General features: G+C 34.8%; 1 protein-coding gene across 9 annotated transcripts in view; it reads right to left on the bottom strand.

The window, feature by feature from the left end:
- The window catches only part of LOC129245255 (phospholipase D1), a 61,073-nt gene that overhangs the window by 22,081 nt on the left and 19,575 nt on the right, over positions 1–19,417 (bottom strand). For 4 of the 9 annotated variants that reach the window (XM_054883307.1, XM_054883309.1, XM_054883308.1 and 1 more), the window contains exon 2: positions 14,962–15,122. The exons of 4 other annotated variants lie outside the window; for them this stretch is intronic. In XM_054883307.1, the coding sequence (XP_054739282.1) occupies positions 14,962–15,055 (94 nt within the window). In that variant the 5' untranslated portion in view covers positions 15,056–15,122. Of the gene's footprint in view, positions 1–14,953; positions 15,123–19,417 lie in introns of those variants that run through there. One more of the 9 variants, XM_054883315.1, reaches the window with a different exon arrangement.

Here is a 19,417-nt window from a genome sequence, read left to right as displayed (position 1 = left end):
CCACATTCAGAATTTTTAATAAAAAATTATGGAAAAAAGTTACCTCCAAAATATTCGGCATTGTTGTGAATTTCATGTGAGCAAATATTCCCACAAATTTCTATGCAATCTCTTCTTCTTAATTGGCGCGATAACCGCTTACGTGATTTTGGCCGAGTTTAACAAAGGGCACCAGTCGTTTCTTTCTCGTGCTAACCGACGCCAATTGGACACACCAAGTGAAGCCCAATCCTTCTCCACCTGATCTTTCCAACGCGAGGGGACCTTCCTCTTCCTCTGCTACCACCAGCTGGTACCGCATCGAATACTTTCAAAGCCGGAGCGTTTGTATCCATTCGGACGACATGACCCAGCCAACGTAGCCGCTGGATCTTTATTCGCTGCGCTATGTCTATGTCGTCGTAAAGCTCATACAGCTCATCGTTCCATCGCCTGCGATATTCACCGTTGCCAACGTGCAAAGGTCCAAAAATCTTACGCAGAATCTTTCTCTCGAACACTCCAAGCGTCGCTTCAGGAGGATGGTTCCATGTGTAGAAGTCCACGCAAGTGGGGAAAGTTACTGATCGCCATTCACTTGGGAGTGGCCAGGACGATTCTTCTACACATGGTTCAAGCAGCTCACAACGTCCGGGATTTCAGCTCATAACGTCCGAACACCCGTTCAGGAGTGAGCTAACGTGAGAAGGCGAAGCATTCCAGGATAGCTGGTTGTGCGCTGGGTTTGAGACCCGCCACTTAAAAATCCCCCCCAATTAAAACATATACAAAGCCTCGGATTTCTATGCAATACGGGAGCAAATTTTCCATTTTGTTATTTTTTGTAGTGCTTTATGAGATTTACATGAAACTCACGATAAGGCCCATTGCAACCCTACAACATTTGTGAATGACGCAGATTTATTGCACATCCGACTGTGTAATACGGAGAAGCTATATTACTTTGGACCAAAGCAACGTTTATCGGTGGTACAAAATGTTCTCAGAAAGCCGAGCAGATGTGTGAACGACGAAATGCGTGCCAGACGCCCGAGCACTTCAACAACAGACGAAAAAATTTATGAAGTGAAGGAAATGGTATTGGCTAATCGTCGAATCACCGTTAGAGAAGTTGCTGACATATCGATTGGTTCGTGCCAGTCGATATTTCTTTTCCAATAATTTGCGCATGAGACTGGTCGCCGCAAAATTCGTACCAAAACTGCTCAATTTCGACCAAAAGCAGCATCGCATGAACATTGCTAATGAGATGTTGGTATGTGAACTCTGTCCACGACAACCCAAATTAGCTCCAGAAGGTCATAACTGATGAGGAATGGCGGGTTTATGGTTATGACGTGGAAACCAAAGCTCAATCATCTCAATGGAAGCTGCCGCACGAACCAAGACCGAAAAAAGCGCGCCAAGTTCGGTCGAATGTAAAAGTTTTGCTTACCGTTTTCTGCGATTGCAAGGGCGTTGTGCATCATGAGTTCTTGCCACAGGGTAAAACGGTCAATGAGGAATATTACCTGCAAGTGATGCGCAATTTGCGCGAAGCAATCCGCAAACGCCCGGATTTGTGGAAGAACAAAAATTAGCTCTGGCATCACGATAACGCCCCTGCTCACATATCGTTGTTTGTGCGTGACTTTTTGGCCAAAAACAACACACTAATGATGCCACAGCCACCGTATTCCCCAGATCTGGCCCACTGTGACTTTTTCTTCTTCCCGAAACTGAAGAGGCTCATGAAAGAACGACGCTACGCTACGATTGACGAGATAAAGACGGCTTCGATGGACGAGCTGAACAAGGTAAAAAAATGATTTTTTGAAGTGCTTCGAAGATAGGAAAAACCTTTGGCACAAGTGCATAATATCTCATAGGAATTACTTTGAAGGGGTCAAAATAGATATTAGTCAATAAATAAATAATTTTTGAAAAAGCAGAAAATTCGCGATACTTTTTGAGCACACCTCGTATATGAAACGGTTCTTCTACCCCAGTAACAATACAGTGAAGTAGGAGGAAACAGGTACCTAAAAGCCCAAATATTGAGTGGTTTTTAGCGGTATCCATGACTATGGTTGGGCTGAGAATGCTGGCATGTGTTGACTGTGTTGACATTTCAGTTCAGTAAGATTTGGCAAGTCATCATGAATCGTTTAACGCCGCAGCAACTATTCCATATTGAGGAAATTTACTTTGAAAAAAACAAAAAAATTTTTTGTAAACTTCATAGAGCACTGACGGCATCATCAGTCCTTATTTCTTTCGAAATGCAGAAAGAGTTGCTGTTACGGAGAGGGGCAAGCGCTACCAATCAGCATGGATTTTTATTTGCAGAAATTAACAAGCTAAACATCGACGGCATTTGATTCCAACCACACGGCGCAACTTGCAAGATTTATTGGACAAAGTAATCAAAAATTGGACTGATCGAATGGGCTATGTGACTCATAGCCACGACGGACATATGCCAATATTTTGGATCAAATGTTGAATCAAATATTTTTCTGTATGATCGAAAATGTGCTTCATTGCCGGATTATATTTGAAAATAAATTACAAGACAAATCCTTCATTTCGGAAATATCAGGGTAGAGGTACAAAATACATCTCGGCTTTATCAGCGATTTCGTAAGACTAGGAACCGGGTACAAAGAAATCCCAAAGTCTAAATGCAAATCACAATTTCCATTCATTCATTTAAGACTATAAACCGACTTTCTCATAGGTTTACCACTTTTTCACTTCTGTAGATGGAGAAGAATAGGAAGCAGCAAAGCACATTATGTGATGCCGTGAAGCTCTTACTATGTACTGACTTTGAACAAAATATCAGGAACCAAGTTTTTCAATTTCAACAAATATATTGGCCTTGAGTCCCCAAAACTTATAAATAAAAATAAAATTCCTACTATTGTGTTATCATCGGACCATGGTTTAGTACAAGGAGTACAAAAAAAACTAATTATGCAGAAATACTGAAGTGGCTGCGCTGTAGATATAGCTTAGATTTTTAACAATTTTTATTTATTTAAATTTTTAGTTTTTTTCTGAAATCTTATCACCTGAAGATATATCAAAACCTTTTATCTCTTTGAACGTTTCCTTAGTCAGTGCAGAAATTACGCATTTGACTTATCAGATCGCATAGTCAAAAAACTTGTGATACGAGTATATTTTAATTAAGAAAATATGTATAACTGTATAAATAGTATAGTTTTAAGTAAGAAAATACTAAAGTCGTATATAATCGTGTACTTGTGCTAATATAAGCCCACCCGTAAAACAAAAGAAAATCTATTTGGACTTTACCAGCGGGTGTTTCGGTGGAAGGCTCCCAAACTCTTTATCACTTTGCAGCCAAACTAAGACACGTGAGTTTTAATAAATTTTGAATGACTAAACTCTTATTATGTTAAAATGAGTACGCAGTAAAGTGATAAGCAAAATAAGTTCTTAATCTATATGGCCAAACTTTTTTTTTCAATTTTTACTTATACCTACATATTACGCTCTTCATATCTTCCTCAAGACACCAAATTTAGGCTTGTCCATACATACTTAAAATTGGAATCAAATTCAATGTGTGAGTGCAAATGTAATTTACAAAGTTATCACGTACTTTCAACAATCACTCAGCCAGTCAGCTGTCTCGAAAAATGTGGGAAGAAATCATAAACTTTTCAATTGATAAGAACGAAATATGATAAACGATTTTACAATAAGAACGACGACAGTTTTGATAAATCAGGCTTGATAACCGAGCAACAACCGAGAACAGAACGCGCTCGAAAGAAAGGGTATTTCAAAAGACGCGCTTACTTGTTGTTCTAAAATAAAAAAAAATATAAAAAATAAGATTCGTTCAGGTTTCACTATTTGTATTCAAATACGGCTCTTAAAAATTATATGTGAAAAAAGCATCATTTAAACGTCCACCATGAGCGCTTGGTTATTATCTACAGGTAAAATCCGACAAACAGTCATTTCATGAATGCCTAATTGTTGAGAGCGCCGAGATATCGATTTTGAACGTTGTTCAGCAAGAAACTTGCGCTACAGCAACAAAATTCCAAACAGAACGTTAAGTTTTTGTTATGCCCTTTTATATCCTCGACAGAACCCGCCTTTTGAAATTTTTGAAGTGAAACTTCTTAGGCGTCGATGGAGGAGGCCACGCAACGTTTTGGGCATTTTCGTTCCGCGAGAGAGAAAAAAGATGTAACTTAGAGGAAAAGGAGAGAGAGAGAGCTATACCTTATATACATGTATCTTAAATACACTCTAAGCTATTTTGCTGAGTTTTTCTTTGTGGTTGCTAATTTCGAGTGAGAAATAACACTGCCTACTTTTTAGCGCTTGTTTGTTGCTGCAAACTTGTAGGAAATATATTTTTGGTGCCTACGTTATATTTCCTTGGTGCCTACTGTTTGGGGCGGTTTTTGGCTTTTTTTTGGCGTTTTTTTCTGCCTACTTTTTGGTGCTTATCTCCATTTCCTGGCTAGTGCCTGTGCGTACTATAAAGTGCTATCTATTCCGGCGTCGGATTTATTGGTATTGCCTTGCGGTAATTTGCGCCGTTGCTGCGGTCCTGGAATCGCTGCGTTTATGCGGGTGATAAACGCTTGGAGTAGTGCGCGTTGTTGCCATGGTTTGTGTCCGGCGTTTACCTACACCGGTCGACCCTTCTCCGGTTTTTGCAAATTTTGTCTATTTGTATTCTCTGCAAATGTTGTGAATTTATTCAGAGATATATTCTTTCTATCTCTCTCTCTCTCTCATTCTCGCTCGGGTCTCTCCCTCTTTCTTTGTCTGCCTTGAAAGTTTCACATCTGTTATGTGTACTACGCTACATGCACTTTTTTTCACCAACCTTTGAATTGTCGACGATTGTTTCTACACAAAAGATCAAGAATTGTACGACACGTTGTTCCTAAAGATCGGCTTTTTTCATAATAATTTTCAATAACTTTAACGCGTTGCTCCATCGTGTGAAATTGTATAACTATCTACTTGACAAATGACAAAGATGACATTAAAAAGGTACCGTTTTGAAATTATCCTCTATTGGCATTTATGCGTCACTTTTAAAAGACCCTTTGTTTACGTTTGCACGTAAATTACTAGAATAATTATGCCAATCACACTCGTTTCAAAGTTGCTTGTTTATAAAACGCATTAAATACAAAAATATCAGATAAAACAGGTCGCAATAATTGTGTTTTTATACTTGTATTATGAAGATAAAAGCTTGCAATAAAATAATTTGGTAGCCTCTACAATAGCCACACTAATGAAGCAGGTCTGGGTACTCGAATGTGTACTGTAGCATTCTTTTTGCAGGAAATGAGGTCATTAAACGACAATAAAATAATGAAAGAGTATCGCTTTTAGTAGCACAAAAAGCAACAACAACAAAAATAGCCACACTTTTGAATCAAAAGACAAAGAACAGAAACGCCACTAAGACGCAATAAATGGAATATTAGCAGAGTTTTAATGAAGCCTATAGCTTAGGCATAGGTTGGAGAAATAACGGAATGAGAAAAAGAAAAAAAACGGTAGTTGTAGCTCTTAGAAGCAATGAAATGGTAGCAGGTCAAGTTTTGTCACTACTCTGTTGAAGGTGGCTGAAGCTTAGAGCAGCATTTCGCAAAATACATAAATAGTTGAGGTGCACTCGAGAAATTTTTCTTACTTCTGTATATTTCTGAACAAACAATCAGTGTCACTTGAATATTCGTGTGTATTTTTGTTTTGTAATATTTATTTATTAAAAGTTCATTCACTATTTAAATGAGCGTTAATGACATTTTAAAACATTCACATTTTCAATTACTGCTGATTACACAATAGAATTAATTAAATTTTTTGCGAACAGCTGACAATAACAAACCGCCTACAGCACTCTCAGCTGACCTAGTGAGTAATGAGTGATGTTCGAGACCAGCGCGACAAACGGACGTTTTCAACTCGCCCAAGCAGATGGCCAAGGTGAAGCTGGTTTCTAAAGTTATTAGTTGATTTTGAAGTTGCTCATCGTAATGACAGCTTCTTGGTAATTTTAGAAATTGTTTATTTATAGAAAATACTTTGTAATTAAGTATGCATATAACAGAAATTAAAAAAAACTACGCTAGTAAAAATTAAAATTTAATGAAAATTCAACTTTGTGCGAGAGTCACGTTAATAGCCTCGACAGACGGTGGCGTTAATCGACTGTGGTGGACTAATGACCTAATTCGGAATTTTCTCAGGAATACTAGACTTAATTCTCATAATTTAAGCGGATGAGGGGAATTTTCGATGGCAACATTGCAGAAAAATGACACTTACACCTGCTACAAGGGTAGCTGTCCTTCGTGGAGTAGTCTGAGCCTAATCCCTGGACCCCCTCACATAGAGATTTCAAGGTATATTCTTTCTTTTTGCAATTACTGCACATTTTAGCACTGCTAACCTCCAGTGTGGATGCGTGTGCTGCCAAGAGACGTGTGTGCCCTGCACGGCCCATGCACAACAATTTTTTCTTTTATATGGAAGAAAAGCGCAACACCGTCATGGAAAAAAATTATAAAAAATTAACGGAATTTTTCAGCAGCTTGAAACTTGCACTTCATTATAACAAAAATCAATAAGCTATAGAATTGTGTACCCATAAATTTTGTAGAAATTCTAACTAAAAACCATTGAATTGAGATGTAAATTTTGTGTAATTCTTCTAGTTTTTCTATACAATTTCCCGTTTGGATTTATATGTTTTTTGTCAGACAATGAGCTATACTTTTATGAAAAATAATGAACATTCAAAAAAGAGAAACATAAAAATATTCAAAACTGGTCAAACTTTTGATGTGCTATCACCATTTGTTGCGCGCTGTAAGTTTGTGCCTACATATATAAAACTCAACAAGACAATGACTTTTATTGTTGTGCGACAACCAACCAGTTAGCATGAAGTAGTGCGACTTTGTTTCATGATCGATACAACTAAGGTGCATTGATAAATACTAAGTAAGTAGACTTCCGCGAAAATTACAACAAACGATAAAAAACAAGTAAAGGGGGCTCCTCTTTGTCAAGTGGCACTTGCAAAAGTAAAGGGGGTTCCTCTTTATGAAGTGGGTTTTGCTAAAGTGTTATAAATAACTTTTTCTTTTAAATTACTTGGGTTTTACTGGCTATTAAATGTACAGCCATGATGTAAAGAGTACAAATGTGACACCCATTTCATACCCTCAGTGAATTTGCAAGAATCGTTGAGTGTGTGACGTCGCACAAGTGCAACTTATTCGTGTGTTGTTTGTGTAGTTTCTTCTTCTTCTTCTTGCATTCTTCTACGCTATTTCACATTTCTCTCACGCAAATGCACCAGTTTCATGTTACGCTTCTCTGATAGGCGCAATATTGCATTGTATTCATTATTGGATGCTATCTGACAAACAATAAAGAGTTTTTTCTGCAACTCTTGAACTATTTACATTGCTCACGCTGATTTCTAATGTCATTCTCCAATCGATATGAAGCATTGTTGGGCAAGTTTAGGTGAAGTTGAGATAAACATTTTTCTCTTAGAAAGGGCAGCAGTAGCAAGTGGTATACATACATATATTCCGGAAAAAATTCTTTTATTCATGTAACGGGGTTTTTTTGTTAGCTGCGTGAGAACTCTCGATATCGAAAACTATAGTTTGACCACTGAAAATGGCAAACTGTGCATTGCAAACTGCATTTCTGTTCAGTAAAATTTGGCAAGTCATCATGAATCATTTAACGTCAAAAAAATCTTCCAAATTATGGAAATTTTCTTTGTAAAAGAAACTAATAAATAAGTCTGTTCGCGTTCATATGTACGAAGATCATAGAGCGAAGTGTTGAAGAAGACACCGAAATGTCGATTCATCATCGTTCTCAACTTGATGGTCTTCGTCCTTCGACTAGCTGGAACATTTTTGAAACCGAATTGATCATCGTTTGCGTCGCATTTTTGCTGATTGGGCTTGTTGTTGTTGTTGTTGAAGGGTTGAGTATTTTCACTGAAATAATCCTAATTAGTGACCAGCACCACACCCCTCGTGTGATGATGTTTTTTTTTTTGTTCTAAGTCAGATCCATTTAGTGGGGTCCAAGTATAGCAGCAAATTCTTTATCTCGATGTCTGAGATCTCATTAATTTGCTGCAAGAAAGGCTTACCAAAGGAGCGGAGTCGTACCCTAGCTAGCCCTGGACATTCACGTAAGTAGTGGAAAAGACTTTCCTTCGCCCTTTCTGCTTGACAGCTTCTGCAGATAGCCTTCAATCCTATTCAATCCAGGTTGAGTCTAGCTGCATTTTTCCATACTTTCCAATGGCCTGTAAGGGTTGCAGTGATGCGTGGATTTATTATTCAGATTTATTGGAAAAAGTGATCAAAAGTTGAACTAATCGAATGGACTCGTAACCACGGCGGATATATTTAAAAAAAATGCCAAGAAATTATCTACCACATTATAATTAAAAAAAATATATTCCAAAAATATTTCTGTATTGCATTATCATTTTAAATTCTCAAGCTCTTAAAGAAAGTGAATTAGTCGACCTGTTTAGAACTATAAAAAAGTGTAATATATTTTTGTATCTGAAAATTTAAAACCAAAAACAAAGACGTATAATGCCCACCTTAAACAAATATAGCATGGAGAGAAACTGCTGTAGTGGTGTGGGGATTGCCGTCAGCATGGAAGAAAACGATCGAAACTGTAACTGTGACGCCCTACATCTGGAGAGGTGTTGGAACTGCCGTCAGCATGGAAGAAAACGACCGAAGCTGTAACTGTGACGCCCTACATCTGGAGAGGTGGTGGAACTGCCGTCAGCATGGAAGAAAACGACCGAAACTGTAACTGTGACGCCCTACATCTGGAGAGGTGGTGGAACTGCCGTCAGCATGGAAGAAAACGATGGAAGCTGTAACTGTGACGCCCTACATCTGGAGTAGCAGCTACGATATACTCAATGATATGGATAAAAAATTCCTAGTACCCAGCATGCTTCTTTAGAACCAGCCAGTAGCTTAGGTGATGATTTATGTTATTTGCTAAATTTATTACCAAGCCTCGCATATCGTTAAAAGTTTATTGACTTAATTTTATTTATTGCTATAATTTTTTGCTTTTACTGTTTCTTTTTTATTATTAACAGCAAAATCAATGAAAATATATATTTAAAAAAATTGTTTATTTATGACATTTGGAATTAATAGTTTGACACCGACTTGAGTATCATATTTGAGGTCAAGTTGAGAACCAGCTTTTTCTCAAGTTGAGAACCACAACGTTTGGCCTAGGCCAAAAATTCACGTTTTCTTAAGAATGATATGCTTCTCACCTGAAGATTCTATAAAATATCTACGTTCAAGCATTGAAAAACCACTTGATTCTTAACTTATCCTCGAAGGCAATCCCAGAAGTAAAAAATTCATTGAGTCTGACTATGCGTAGTATACTAAATATAGCGCACGTGGCAGGAAATGCACACTAAATCGCCAGATTTACTATAAACTCCGTCAGCCTGTGATGTAAACTAAATCAAGAAAGCACTTCTCAGCACAGACACTACTTCTCATAAGAAACACTTATAAAAAAACACTTAAGGCATTATCAAACATCGTTCTTAAAGTAGAGCACATACGCGCTTTGGCATTTCAAATGTGAGGCGCTTAAAAACACTTATCTCCACTTCGCATTCTTGATATACGAGCATACTTTTTTATTTGCCTAACAAAAATCACCGAAAAGATATTGAGATTATAATTTCTTCTGCAATGACGCATTAAATATTTTTTTGCTTATATCCTTACCCTGTGGATATGCATACATACTCACATATAAAATACTGCTGCTGAAATTAAAAAAATCTGATAAGGCTTGAACAAATTGCAGTATAGCGACTCGTGGCTATCTAATAGCAGAGCCACAAATTAAATAGTGGCGGTAATTTTTAATTAATTTTGACATTTAGTAGCATACATTTGTGCTGCAAAGACTTCTAATGAATCATTGCGCATATGGAAATTAATTGCGGAAAATACAGTAATCTAAATTTTTGAGTTAACTTTTCTTATTTATTTACATATATTGGGGTATTTTCAATTTAATTATTTAGATTGCACTAACCATCTAATCTTTTGATCTGCGCAGGTTACAGAAAAACCGAAATAGTTGCGTAAATACCAATTCGAAAACGTTAAATGCTTTAAAAAAGAAGCGAATTCTTGCAGATTGCAAATTATTCGGAAGATATTACTTTATATTATAAATAAAATAAAATTCTGAGGCACTGTTTTTCACATATAACAAAAAACATTTTCCCGCAAATACTTTAACAGAAAAATAAAAATGTTTCCAAAAAATTATTTCCAATTTTTTTTTTTCGTTTTAAACCATAAAGTAAATTAAAAAAATATTTGAGAGAGAACTGAAAATATTTCACTTCAAAAAGCTCCGTACCAAAATTTGTAACAATGAGTAAATATCAAAACTATTAATTGAAAAAAAATATGAAATTAACTTTTTACTCTACTCTACCCTACAAAGAAACCAATTTTCGAGAAAAATTTAAGACGATGTCCGAAATGCTGCCATCACTTGAAATGGAATAGCTAAACTCTAGAAATTTTAATTTTTTATTTTTTTTTTGCTTGTTTTTTTTTTTTGCGATTAAGAAAATTTTAAGATAATATCCAGTACAATCCGATGAACATGCATACAAGGTGGCGCAAAATTAATCATCCAATTTTGTTTTTGGTTAACTTTTTTCTTCTTCTTCTTAATTGACGCGATAATCGCTTACGCGATTTTGGCCGAATTTAACAAAGCGCGCCAGTTGTTTCTTTCTCGTGCTAACCGGCGCCAATTGGACACACCAAGTGAAGCCAAGTCCTTCTCCACGTGATATTTCCAACGCAGAGGAGGCCTTCCTCTTCCTCTGCTGCCACTGCTGGTACCGCATCAAATACTTTCAGAGCCGGAGCGTTTGTATCCATTCGGACGACATGACCCAGCCAATGTAGCCGCTTGTTAACTTTTTTACTAAACAAAAAAATGATATTGCGTGATGAAAATCTTCATTTTGACCTTTACACGTTTCCATTGTACAGGGTGGGCCATATAGCGTTTGCTTTTTGAACCACATATTTTTTTGAGAATGGTAACACAAATGACATGTCAAATGTGTTCATAATTTACTTAAAGGTTTGACATTTACGAAATGGGATGCTATACGCTTGAACAAAATTGGGAAATATTGAAAACCTATTTCCAAAGTGGTGAGTCTTCTTCTTCTTCCGCGGTTACAGTAAATGGTGAGCGTCACCGTGACATGCTCAACGAGTTTTTGTTTCCAAAAATTGAAGAGGATGACAAGGAGGACATTTGGTTTCAACAGGACGGTGCAACTTGTCACACTGCTAAAGTTACACTCGAACTTTTGGCTACCGTTTTTGAATTCCGATATCAATTGGCCACCTCGGAGCTGTGATTTAAGCCAGTTGGACTATTTTATTATTAAAATAAATGGATTCAACATAAAATACAAAGAACAAATCAAATACTTGGGCATAATTTTGGATAGCAAATTCACCTTTGTAAGATATATATATTTCATTTTGACAAAAGCAAAAAAAAATGTTCTTTAGCTATACAAACAAATAATTAGACCAATCATATCTTATGCTCATCCGATATGGTTCAACATTTCGTCGAACCAAATGGAGAGACTAAGACGATTTGAACGATATGTTTTAAGAATGTGTAGCGGTCTTAACCGGAAAAGAGTTTCTAATAAAAGTTTATATGAAAGATGTAAAATATCACGCATAGACTTTTTCTTAATGAAATCGTCAGTAAGATTTGTTGATAAACTGACATTCATAGAAAATGAACTGATAAGCAAATATCTGTCAAAGGCAAGGGAAATATCATTACCTCTAACAGAAAAACATTTATCACCAATATATTTAAAATACTAAAAAATAATAATATGTTACATAAAAATAGTAAAGCAATATATTATCATAGGCGATACAAACTTCAACGATGAAAATTTAGTTTATAACATTGATCAATTTATAGCCAAATAAATTATAGAAGTTTAATATAAGCTATCTCCTTTTTAAGCCCTTTTTGGGAGAATATAAATAAGTTTTAAAATTATGCCAAAGACATTCCAAATAATAATGATAACCTATTGTATAATCAAAAGAAAAATAAGTTTTAAACTCCTAGATAAATACAAATGTATGTTAGGATAATAATAATTTTTTTTAGGCGATTCAAAAAGCAAACGCTATATGGCCCACCCTTTACATATGTTTGTATGCTGCCACTATCTAGTTCGCAAATGTTAAATATGATTGACGTTCAAAGCGATTTGCAAAAATTTCAAATCTTCCGATGGGGTGTTTAATTTTGCGCCACATTGCAAATAGTAAGTACAAATATGCACCTTTTTTTCTTTTCCTTACAGCAAGACCTGACCGACCATACGTAAATTTTGCGTACAGCTCCTTTTGCGATGACGAACATTAAATGACTCAACTTCTAATTTGGCACAAGCGATTTTCGATTTCGGGCTTACTTTTACACACTTGTAATTTTTTTTTAAATATGTGTATGTGCACGCACTAAATATTACTGTACGCTCGCGGCCGTCACTAAAAAAATTGAATATTGTATTTGCTTTTTTTTATTATTTTATTTTATTTTTTTCATGTATCGGTAATTTCCCAACCACCTGTTTGACGAATTAATAAAAAAAAACATAACCATACAACGATGCCAATATTGACGAAGCGGCGTAAAGATATGAAAGAGGTAAATAAAAGGCAGAATGACGTCACCGCAACAGAGAGCAAAAGAAAAGTGGTGGTGGGAGACCGAGAGTAACTATAAATTTATACGTGAATCTATTTATAGACATATGCCTGCGTGCATGAGCATGTATTTGTTACTACTCGTAAGCCAGCATTCAAGTTTGGCGTAAGCTGGAAGAAGTGTGACTTAAAACAGAGAAACAAAAAACGTGGTGTAAAGTATTTGTTAATGCGTTAGTTAAAAAAAACGGTTAGTTCATTGCAATGGCATTTCGGTCAATTTATATTAGATACACTGACGTTCACAGCCCACCTGCATAGGATAGCCTCAAAAAAACTAGTTTAGGAAGAAATGTGACTTATTAAAACTGGCTAACAAATTAGAAAATCTGCCCTGAAAGTAACTGGATTCTTAAAATTTAACGTGGTCACTACTTTTGACACTTTTTATGTTTATAGCCAATGTGAAGTGAAGATTTTAGCCAAAATTTTTACTATGATGAGCCAATATTGATCAAATAAAGCTTATACATTTTAATATAAGTTTACATAGAAATATTGAAATTTACTACCAATTTGGCTTCTTCTGTTTAATTTTTCAACACTTGCTGTTTCCAAATAATTTCCAATATTTTATTTATTGCCAATATAGAAATTATGGATTTATTTTAAAAATAAAGGGAGGGAGAATTCTGCCATAGAAATCTCAGTTAACGTTCCCTCTTTTTTTTTGAACTTAGAGTTACTTCATGCCCAGTGATCCAAGTATTTTGTCGTAAATTGTCGTAACTTTTTTTAGAAATATATAGATTTGTATGATTGATTTGATAAGAAGTAAACTGAAAAAATTTTGTAAAAAACTAAATAGCTTTGAAATTTAATGTTGAAAATTTCGGTATGGAGCTTTTCAAAGTGAAATATGAACCGAATATCTTTTCAAAATTTTTATAACTTTTTTTTTAAGAAGAAAACTTTAGACGCTAGCATACAACAGTGTATGCTTGATACTACGCAAGTGTATCCATTTCACTTATTCACTGGTTCACTTCGCTGAAGTACTATTTAGCACTAATTTGCTGTACGTATTTCAATATAACCCGAAAAGTTATGGGGATCTCACTTGCAAGGATTCCTGTGCTTAGTCTCAGTTATTTATAAAGAAAACAATGAAAATACTTTTGAAAAACATTTTAAAATTGAGAAAAAAAATTTTTTTTTTTAATAAAAATTTTGGAAAAACAGGAACTAAGATCTTTTTTTTCACAAACAAAAATAAAAAAAATTTGCAAAACCCTGAAGTAAACCTCGAAACTATTAATTTTTCAAAAAGAGTTTTTCAGTTTACATCTTGTTATATTCATGTTACCTACAATTAAACCAATTTTAAGAAGAATTGACGACAATGCCCAAAATGCTTGGATCACTTCTCTTGAAACCGCTCTGTAAATACAACTCGAACATATTGGTCGATGCCTGAAAGTAACTTATAAAACATGTAACGTACTGCAATGCCAGAGAATGTTAGTGTCGTTCATTCCTTTCATTTCATTCCATTAACATTCTTTAGTAATGCTCTAAATGCTCTAATGTAACTAACACTGTTAATATAACATGTTAGGTCATCAAAGTTGAGTGAGCAGAGAGGTACTAGCAGAGGTATAACAGAACTATGGAAAGTATTTTGTACTTGCTCAATTCTGTCAATAGAGAATTGGTGGTAAGGTCTCCAATATAAGATTAGCAAATATTGCAATTAATTCTAGTTTATTGTTGAAACCAGCAGATGGTCTTGAGCTAGTGATGTTCTTTTATTCTGACATTTTCTGTATATTCATATGTTTAAAATAAAACATGATTCTGGTGGTAAGGACTCCAAATAAACACACACGGCACATTCTAATGTAGATCGAACAAAAGCGTAAACAGCAATTTAACGGCTTAAAGCTCTGCAAAGTTCGAGCTATTTCCTCTTATAAAGCCAAGAACAAAGTAGGCTTTAGATGGAATCACTCCATTCGAAACTCACAATTAAGTACAAGATAAATTTACATTTTATAGTTGTCATTAAAAAATATGTGTATATACTTTTTTTTAAATCGTATAATATTTACCCATTTACCTATATTGGCTATCAGCTGCGATATGCTGCGTCTGTGGCGTCGCAATTCATGCATTCGACTCTCGTCTATTTTCTCTGTCTCGACAGACATCATGTCGGCGATTATTTAGCAATTTCTTATTTTTTTACTTTATTTTTCCTTACTATTTAAATTGATTGATCTGTAAAAATATGACTTTAAATCTTAAACACTATGACAATTTTTTAAATGCTGATAACACTCTTTACATGTATGTGTGTGTGTACACAACCAGTTGTCAATTCTCTCACTGAAACGCTCTGCTCGCCTCTTTTTCGCGCGTTAATTGGGCACTTTCGCTTTTCAACGTCCGACATGAATTTTGCATAGCACTTTTGTTTGGTCTGACAATATTTACACTAATTATTGTGCACGAATAGCTATTTTTATTTGCAAATTGGGCATTTATTTGGATTTTTATGTGAAACTATTTTTGCTAGTGGTGTATTTTCCGGTAAATTGTTTGGTGGCACCTCGAAAGTAAACTAATATCGCTTCGAATTTGTGTTGTGATGCGTCGGAGAACTGGGTTTTTCTGTTTTTTTTTTTAATAATCCTTAGTACTGCGTATACAAAATCATTCAAAATTAGCACTTTCCCGAAGTTTCTTTTCTTTGAGATATACAATTAAATATAATAGCTCTTGAAAAAAGATACACTTACTGGAATAAAGAATGGACAATTTTTTTTTGTCACCTGCCTGTTGACAGACTTTCTGTTAAAATTGCGTTTCCGCGAGTGACATTTTTTTTTTACATTTTTTGCTTGTAAACAGCTGATTGACAAGTTCAATGATTTTTTTTTAAGGATTTTGATACAATGTGTTGTGGTGGAACTCCTTTTTGTTCTTTAAATAAGCCCTCAAGTGCTATTACTTTAGGCAGTACAATTTTTGTCGCCTTTTTGCTTTTCAGTCTTTCAATTTATATTTTTTTAGGAAGCAACTGCCACGTGTTCATTGCTATTAAATAAATTTACTGTTATTATTATTTATTAGGAAAAATTATGGATATTAAACCTATTTGCATATATCAGTGCAAGCTATAATAGTCTTAAATAAGTATTTAAGGAAATATTGAGAAAACTAAATGGAATTTATTGCGACTGCCTATATCGTAACATTCACATTAACAGAAAGTTTCAAAAACGGTTCTTAGTCTGTTGATATAATAGCTGAAAAGCACTCTTATGTTAAAAAAATTCCTCCATGCAAAAATCATGTAATCTTAAATGAAATCTACACGCAAAATATTGCTCAGATGACAAGGGAAACTTGCAAGTATTTGATCTTCAGGCAACCGTAATTAACCAAGAGTAAATTTCTATAAAAATTTTACTCTTATACTCGAATCATAGTTTAAAATTTAGAAATATGCTCAAATAGTCTAACTATAAAATTAGTATTACTCAAAAAAATGTAATATTTAGTATTTTTAAAAACAAATGATTTGAGTGTAAAAGAAGAAAATGGGGGTATTGCATGAGAAAACTTTTGTTACACAGTGAAATTATACCAGCACTTGGAATTTGTTTACCAAAAGAAAAAAATTAACAATTCATTCGCGTCGATCGTGCAATAAGAACAAGCATTTCGTAAATATTATAGTTGAACGCAAAAATAATAAACACTTGAGAGCGCATTTCTGCTGGATTAGGCATAAAAGTATGCATATAAATATAATTTTATGAACTCCCACTCTTTTATAATATACTCATAATTTTCATTTCTTTTTTGTTTTTTTTTTTACTTATAATTCACACGTGTTCTTTCACTTGTCGCACCAGGCAAGCACAACACAGCAAAAATTGGCGAATGCGTAAAAGCAATGTAAACAGTTACATGCTGCCGTCTGCTGCTGCTGCGCAACAAGTGACTGGGCAAAATGCAAGAATATCTTTTATATATTGGAAAAACTTTTGAGAATAAGATAAGCAAATATTTAGATACACAGTCAGCGACAAAGGAAAGAGTTCGCCAAATATTTAACGCATGTTCGACATTTTTTCTTATATGGAAGAAAACGCCTAGCATCGTCAGCAAAAAACAATTGCGAAAATCAACGCGGTCCTTGAGTCTCTTAAAACTTAGACTCTATCAAAATTCAATGAGCTACAAAACAGTATACCTGAATTTTATCTAAAGATTCTGAGTAAAAAGTAGGAAATTACGATGAAAATTTGCCGAATTTTTATAAATGTTGTCCAAAATTTGATACTTTGCGTGACATGGTTTTTGTGGTAGTATGAACTATTTTTTTTTAAAAAAGGATGCGTAATAAGATGTGTAATGGCGACGACTCAAAAGAAAAAACTTCTCATCTTGTTCGAGAAATTTGAACGGGTGGTGAACATATGTAAATTGCTGTCAGCTGTCTTCCAGTATATTTATGTATTTCCTGTCAATATTGTGGCATTATAATCAATAGGAAAATATCACTTGATAGTTGTAACTGGGTGTAATTGAATGAAATGTATTTAAGCACTTTCAATATTTCAATAAAAAAAATCGAAAGTGTCAAAACTTGTCAAAATATGGTGTATATTTTCTTTTGACAATGGCTGTAAATTTGTTTGGAAATGTATGTGAAACTAATGAGCTGTTGAAACTGAGACTCAAAGTCATGCAAAACCTTCTCTGAAAGTGTACGGAGCTGTCTAGAGGAAATGCTTAAACACTGGTAGACAAAATTTGAAAGAGCTCACAGCTTCAAGGCAATCAATAATTGTGAAATAATAATATAATAAACCCAACGATTACCCACCTCCCGGCAAACCGAGTCGAGGGGATCATTTGATGTAAGAATCATTTTTGTTCTGGGCCAAGAAAAGCAAGAGTTTGGAAAGAGTCGAGATCTAAAAAATGTTCGACTACAAAAATATTCATCACCAAAATAAAAACTTAGAGACATACCATCGTCAATCTTTTATTGAAACAGGGAAGTGTTGTTTTTTGGTGGTAAAAGGCGTAAGTAAAACAATGGAATCAACGCCGAAAATCTATAGATATTTCGATTAAAGAGTTACGTATGAAATTCAAACTCATTATTAAAAAGAACTGACTCGATTTTTCCAAATTGTCCGTACATATATTCTTGTTTTTATCAGTTTTTGAATGCCTATATATTGTGCCTATCCTAATGAGAGCACCTGAATTTACATGCACCAGCTGTATACCTATGAAACCGGAATTTTTTTGAAGGATGGAAAATGCTCTGCGGAGAATATTGTATTCAGGTAATTTGTGAATGATATAGAGAATAAGAATACAAGTTGTTAACCAGTCAACGGCGAATTCTTTCACATTTTCGTATTTTTGTAAGAAATGAAGGACAACTCGGCATGTGAATGCTACAAGCAAGTGCTAATCTTATGGAGGGAAGTGTAATGAAAAAGCTCCATGTGGCTAAGAAGTACTCAGCTAAGCGCTTCTAGTATTTTCTTGGTACGCGGGAATCACTTTGTACTACCTCTTTTTACATGCTGCCCGTTTTTGGAACAAACCATGGTGCATTACGGTTAATAGTTGTCGGTGGTGCTGAATTGCAATAGTTTCGCCTGCTTTTAAGTGTTCACACCAGATTACTTAAATAAAGTTATAAGAACTAAAGCACAAATCTTGACATAGTTAGCGCAACAAAAAAGGTGTTGTTGTGAGAAACTTGTAATGTTGTGAACTCTATGTCGCTAGCAGAGGTCGAAATCATAAAACAAAGTAGTGAATGTTGCTATTCGAAAATTCATAAATTTGTAACCAACGCCTTCCGCTCATATGTGAATTGCGGTTTCATGGGTATTCAGCTGGTGAGTGAGTTTGTTGAGAGAACACAAAAGCGTTTATTGACTTCAAGTGAAGGCTCTTAATACAATATAAATAGCGTAACAGCTGTTTAATTATATTGGTACTACCCGGCTTTTATCTGATAACAGCGGATTTTTTTTTATTTATTTTAAATTTTGCAAACACGCTTTCAAAAGTGCGGTCATACATATTTTATATACCATTTTAGGCCCTGGCAGTTGGTGGGTTTGTTTCAAGTCGCGTTAATATTTGGTATTAACCTAGTAAATAATATTAATAAAAATATTTTGTATGGCTCTTATTGAATATTGAATCTACTACTATTTAGTATTCATTCAGAAATTTAACTTTTTTACCTACACGTACAACAAGACAGTGTAGCCCCATAAAATATGTGGGCCTTTTGTAGATTTTTTTCATCAAAACGCAAATGTTTTCCTCAAGAGCAATGAACCATATTATCTCAAGGTTTTTTTTTTTTTGAGTGATTGAAGTTGTTACCTTATTTTGCGTTTTGTGGATTGACAATATTTATACATTTATAAATAGTCATAAGCATCTGAAAGTTCAAGCACTAGCCATGAATTGGTGAGAGTTGTACATATTTGAAATACATGAAAATATTTTCAAACAACTAG

The sequence above is a fragment of the Anastrepha obliqua genome, chromosome 4 (genome assembly GCF_027943255.1).
Source record: "Anastrepha obliqua isolate idAnaObli1 chromosome 4, idAnaObli1_1.0, whole genome shotgun sequence".
NCBI classification, from domain to species: domain Eukaryota; kingdom Metazoa; phylum Arthropoda; class Insecta; order Diptera; family Tephritidae; genus Anastrepha; species Anastrepha obliqua.
This window is presented reverse-complemented; position numbering and strand designations above follow the sequence as displayed.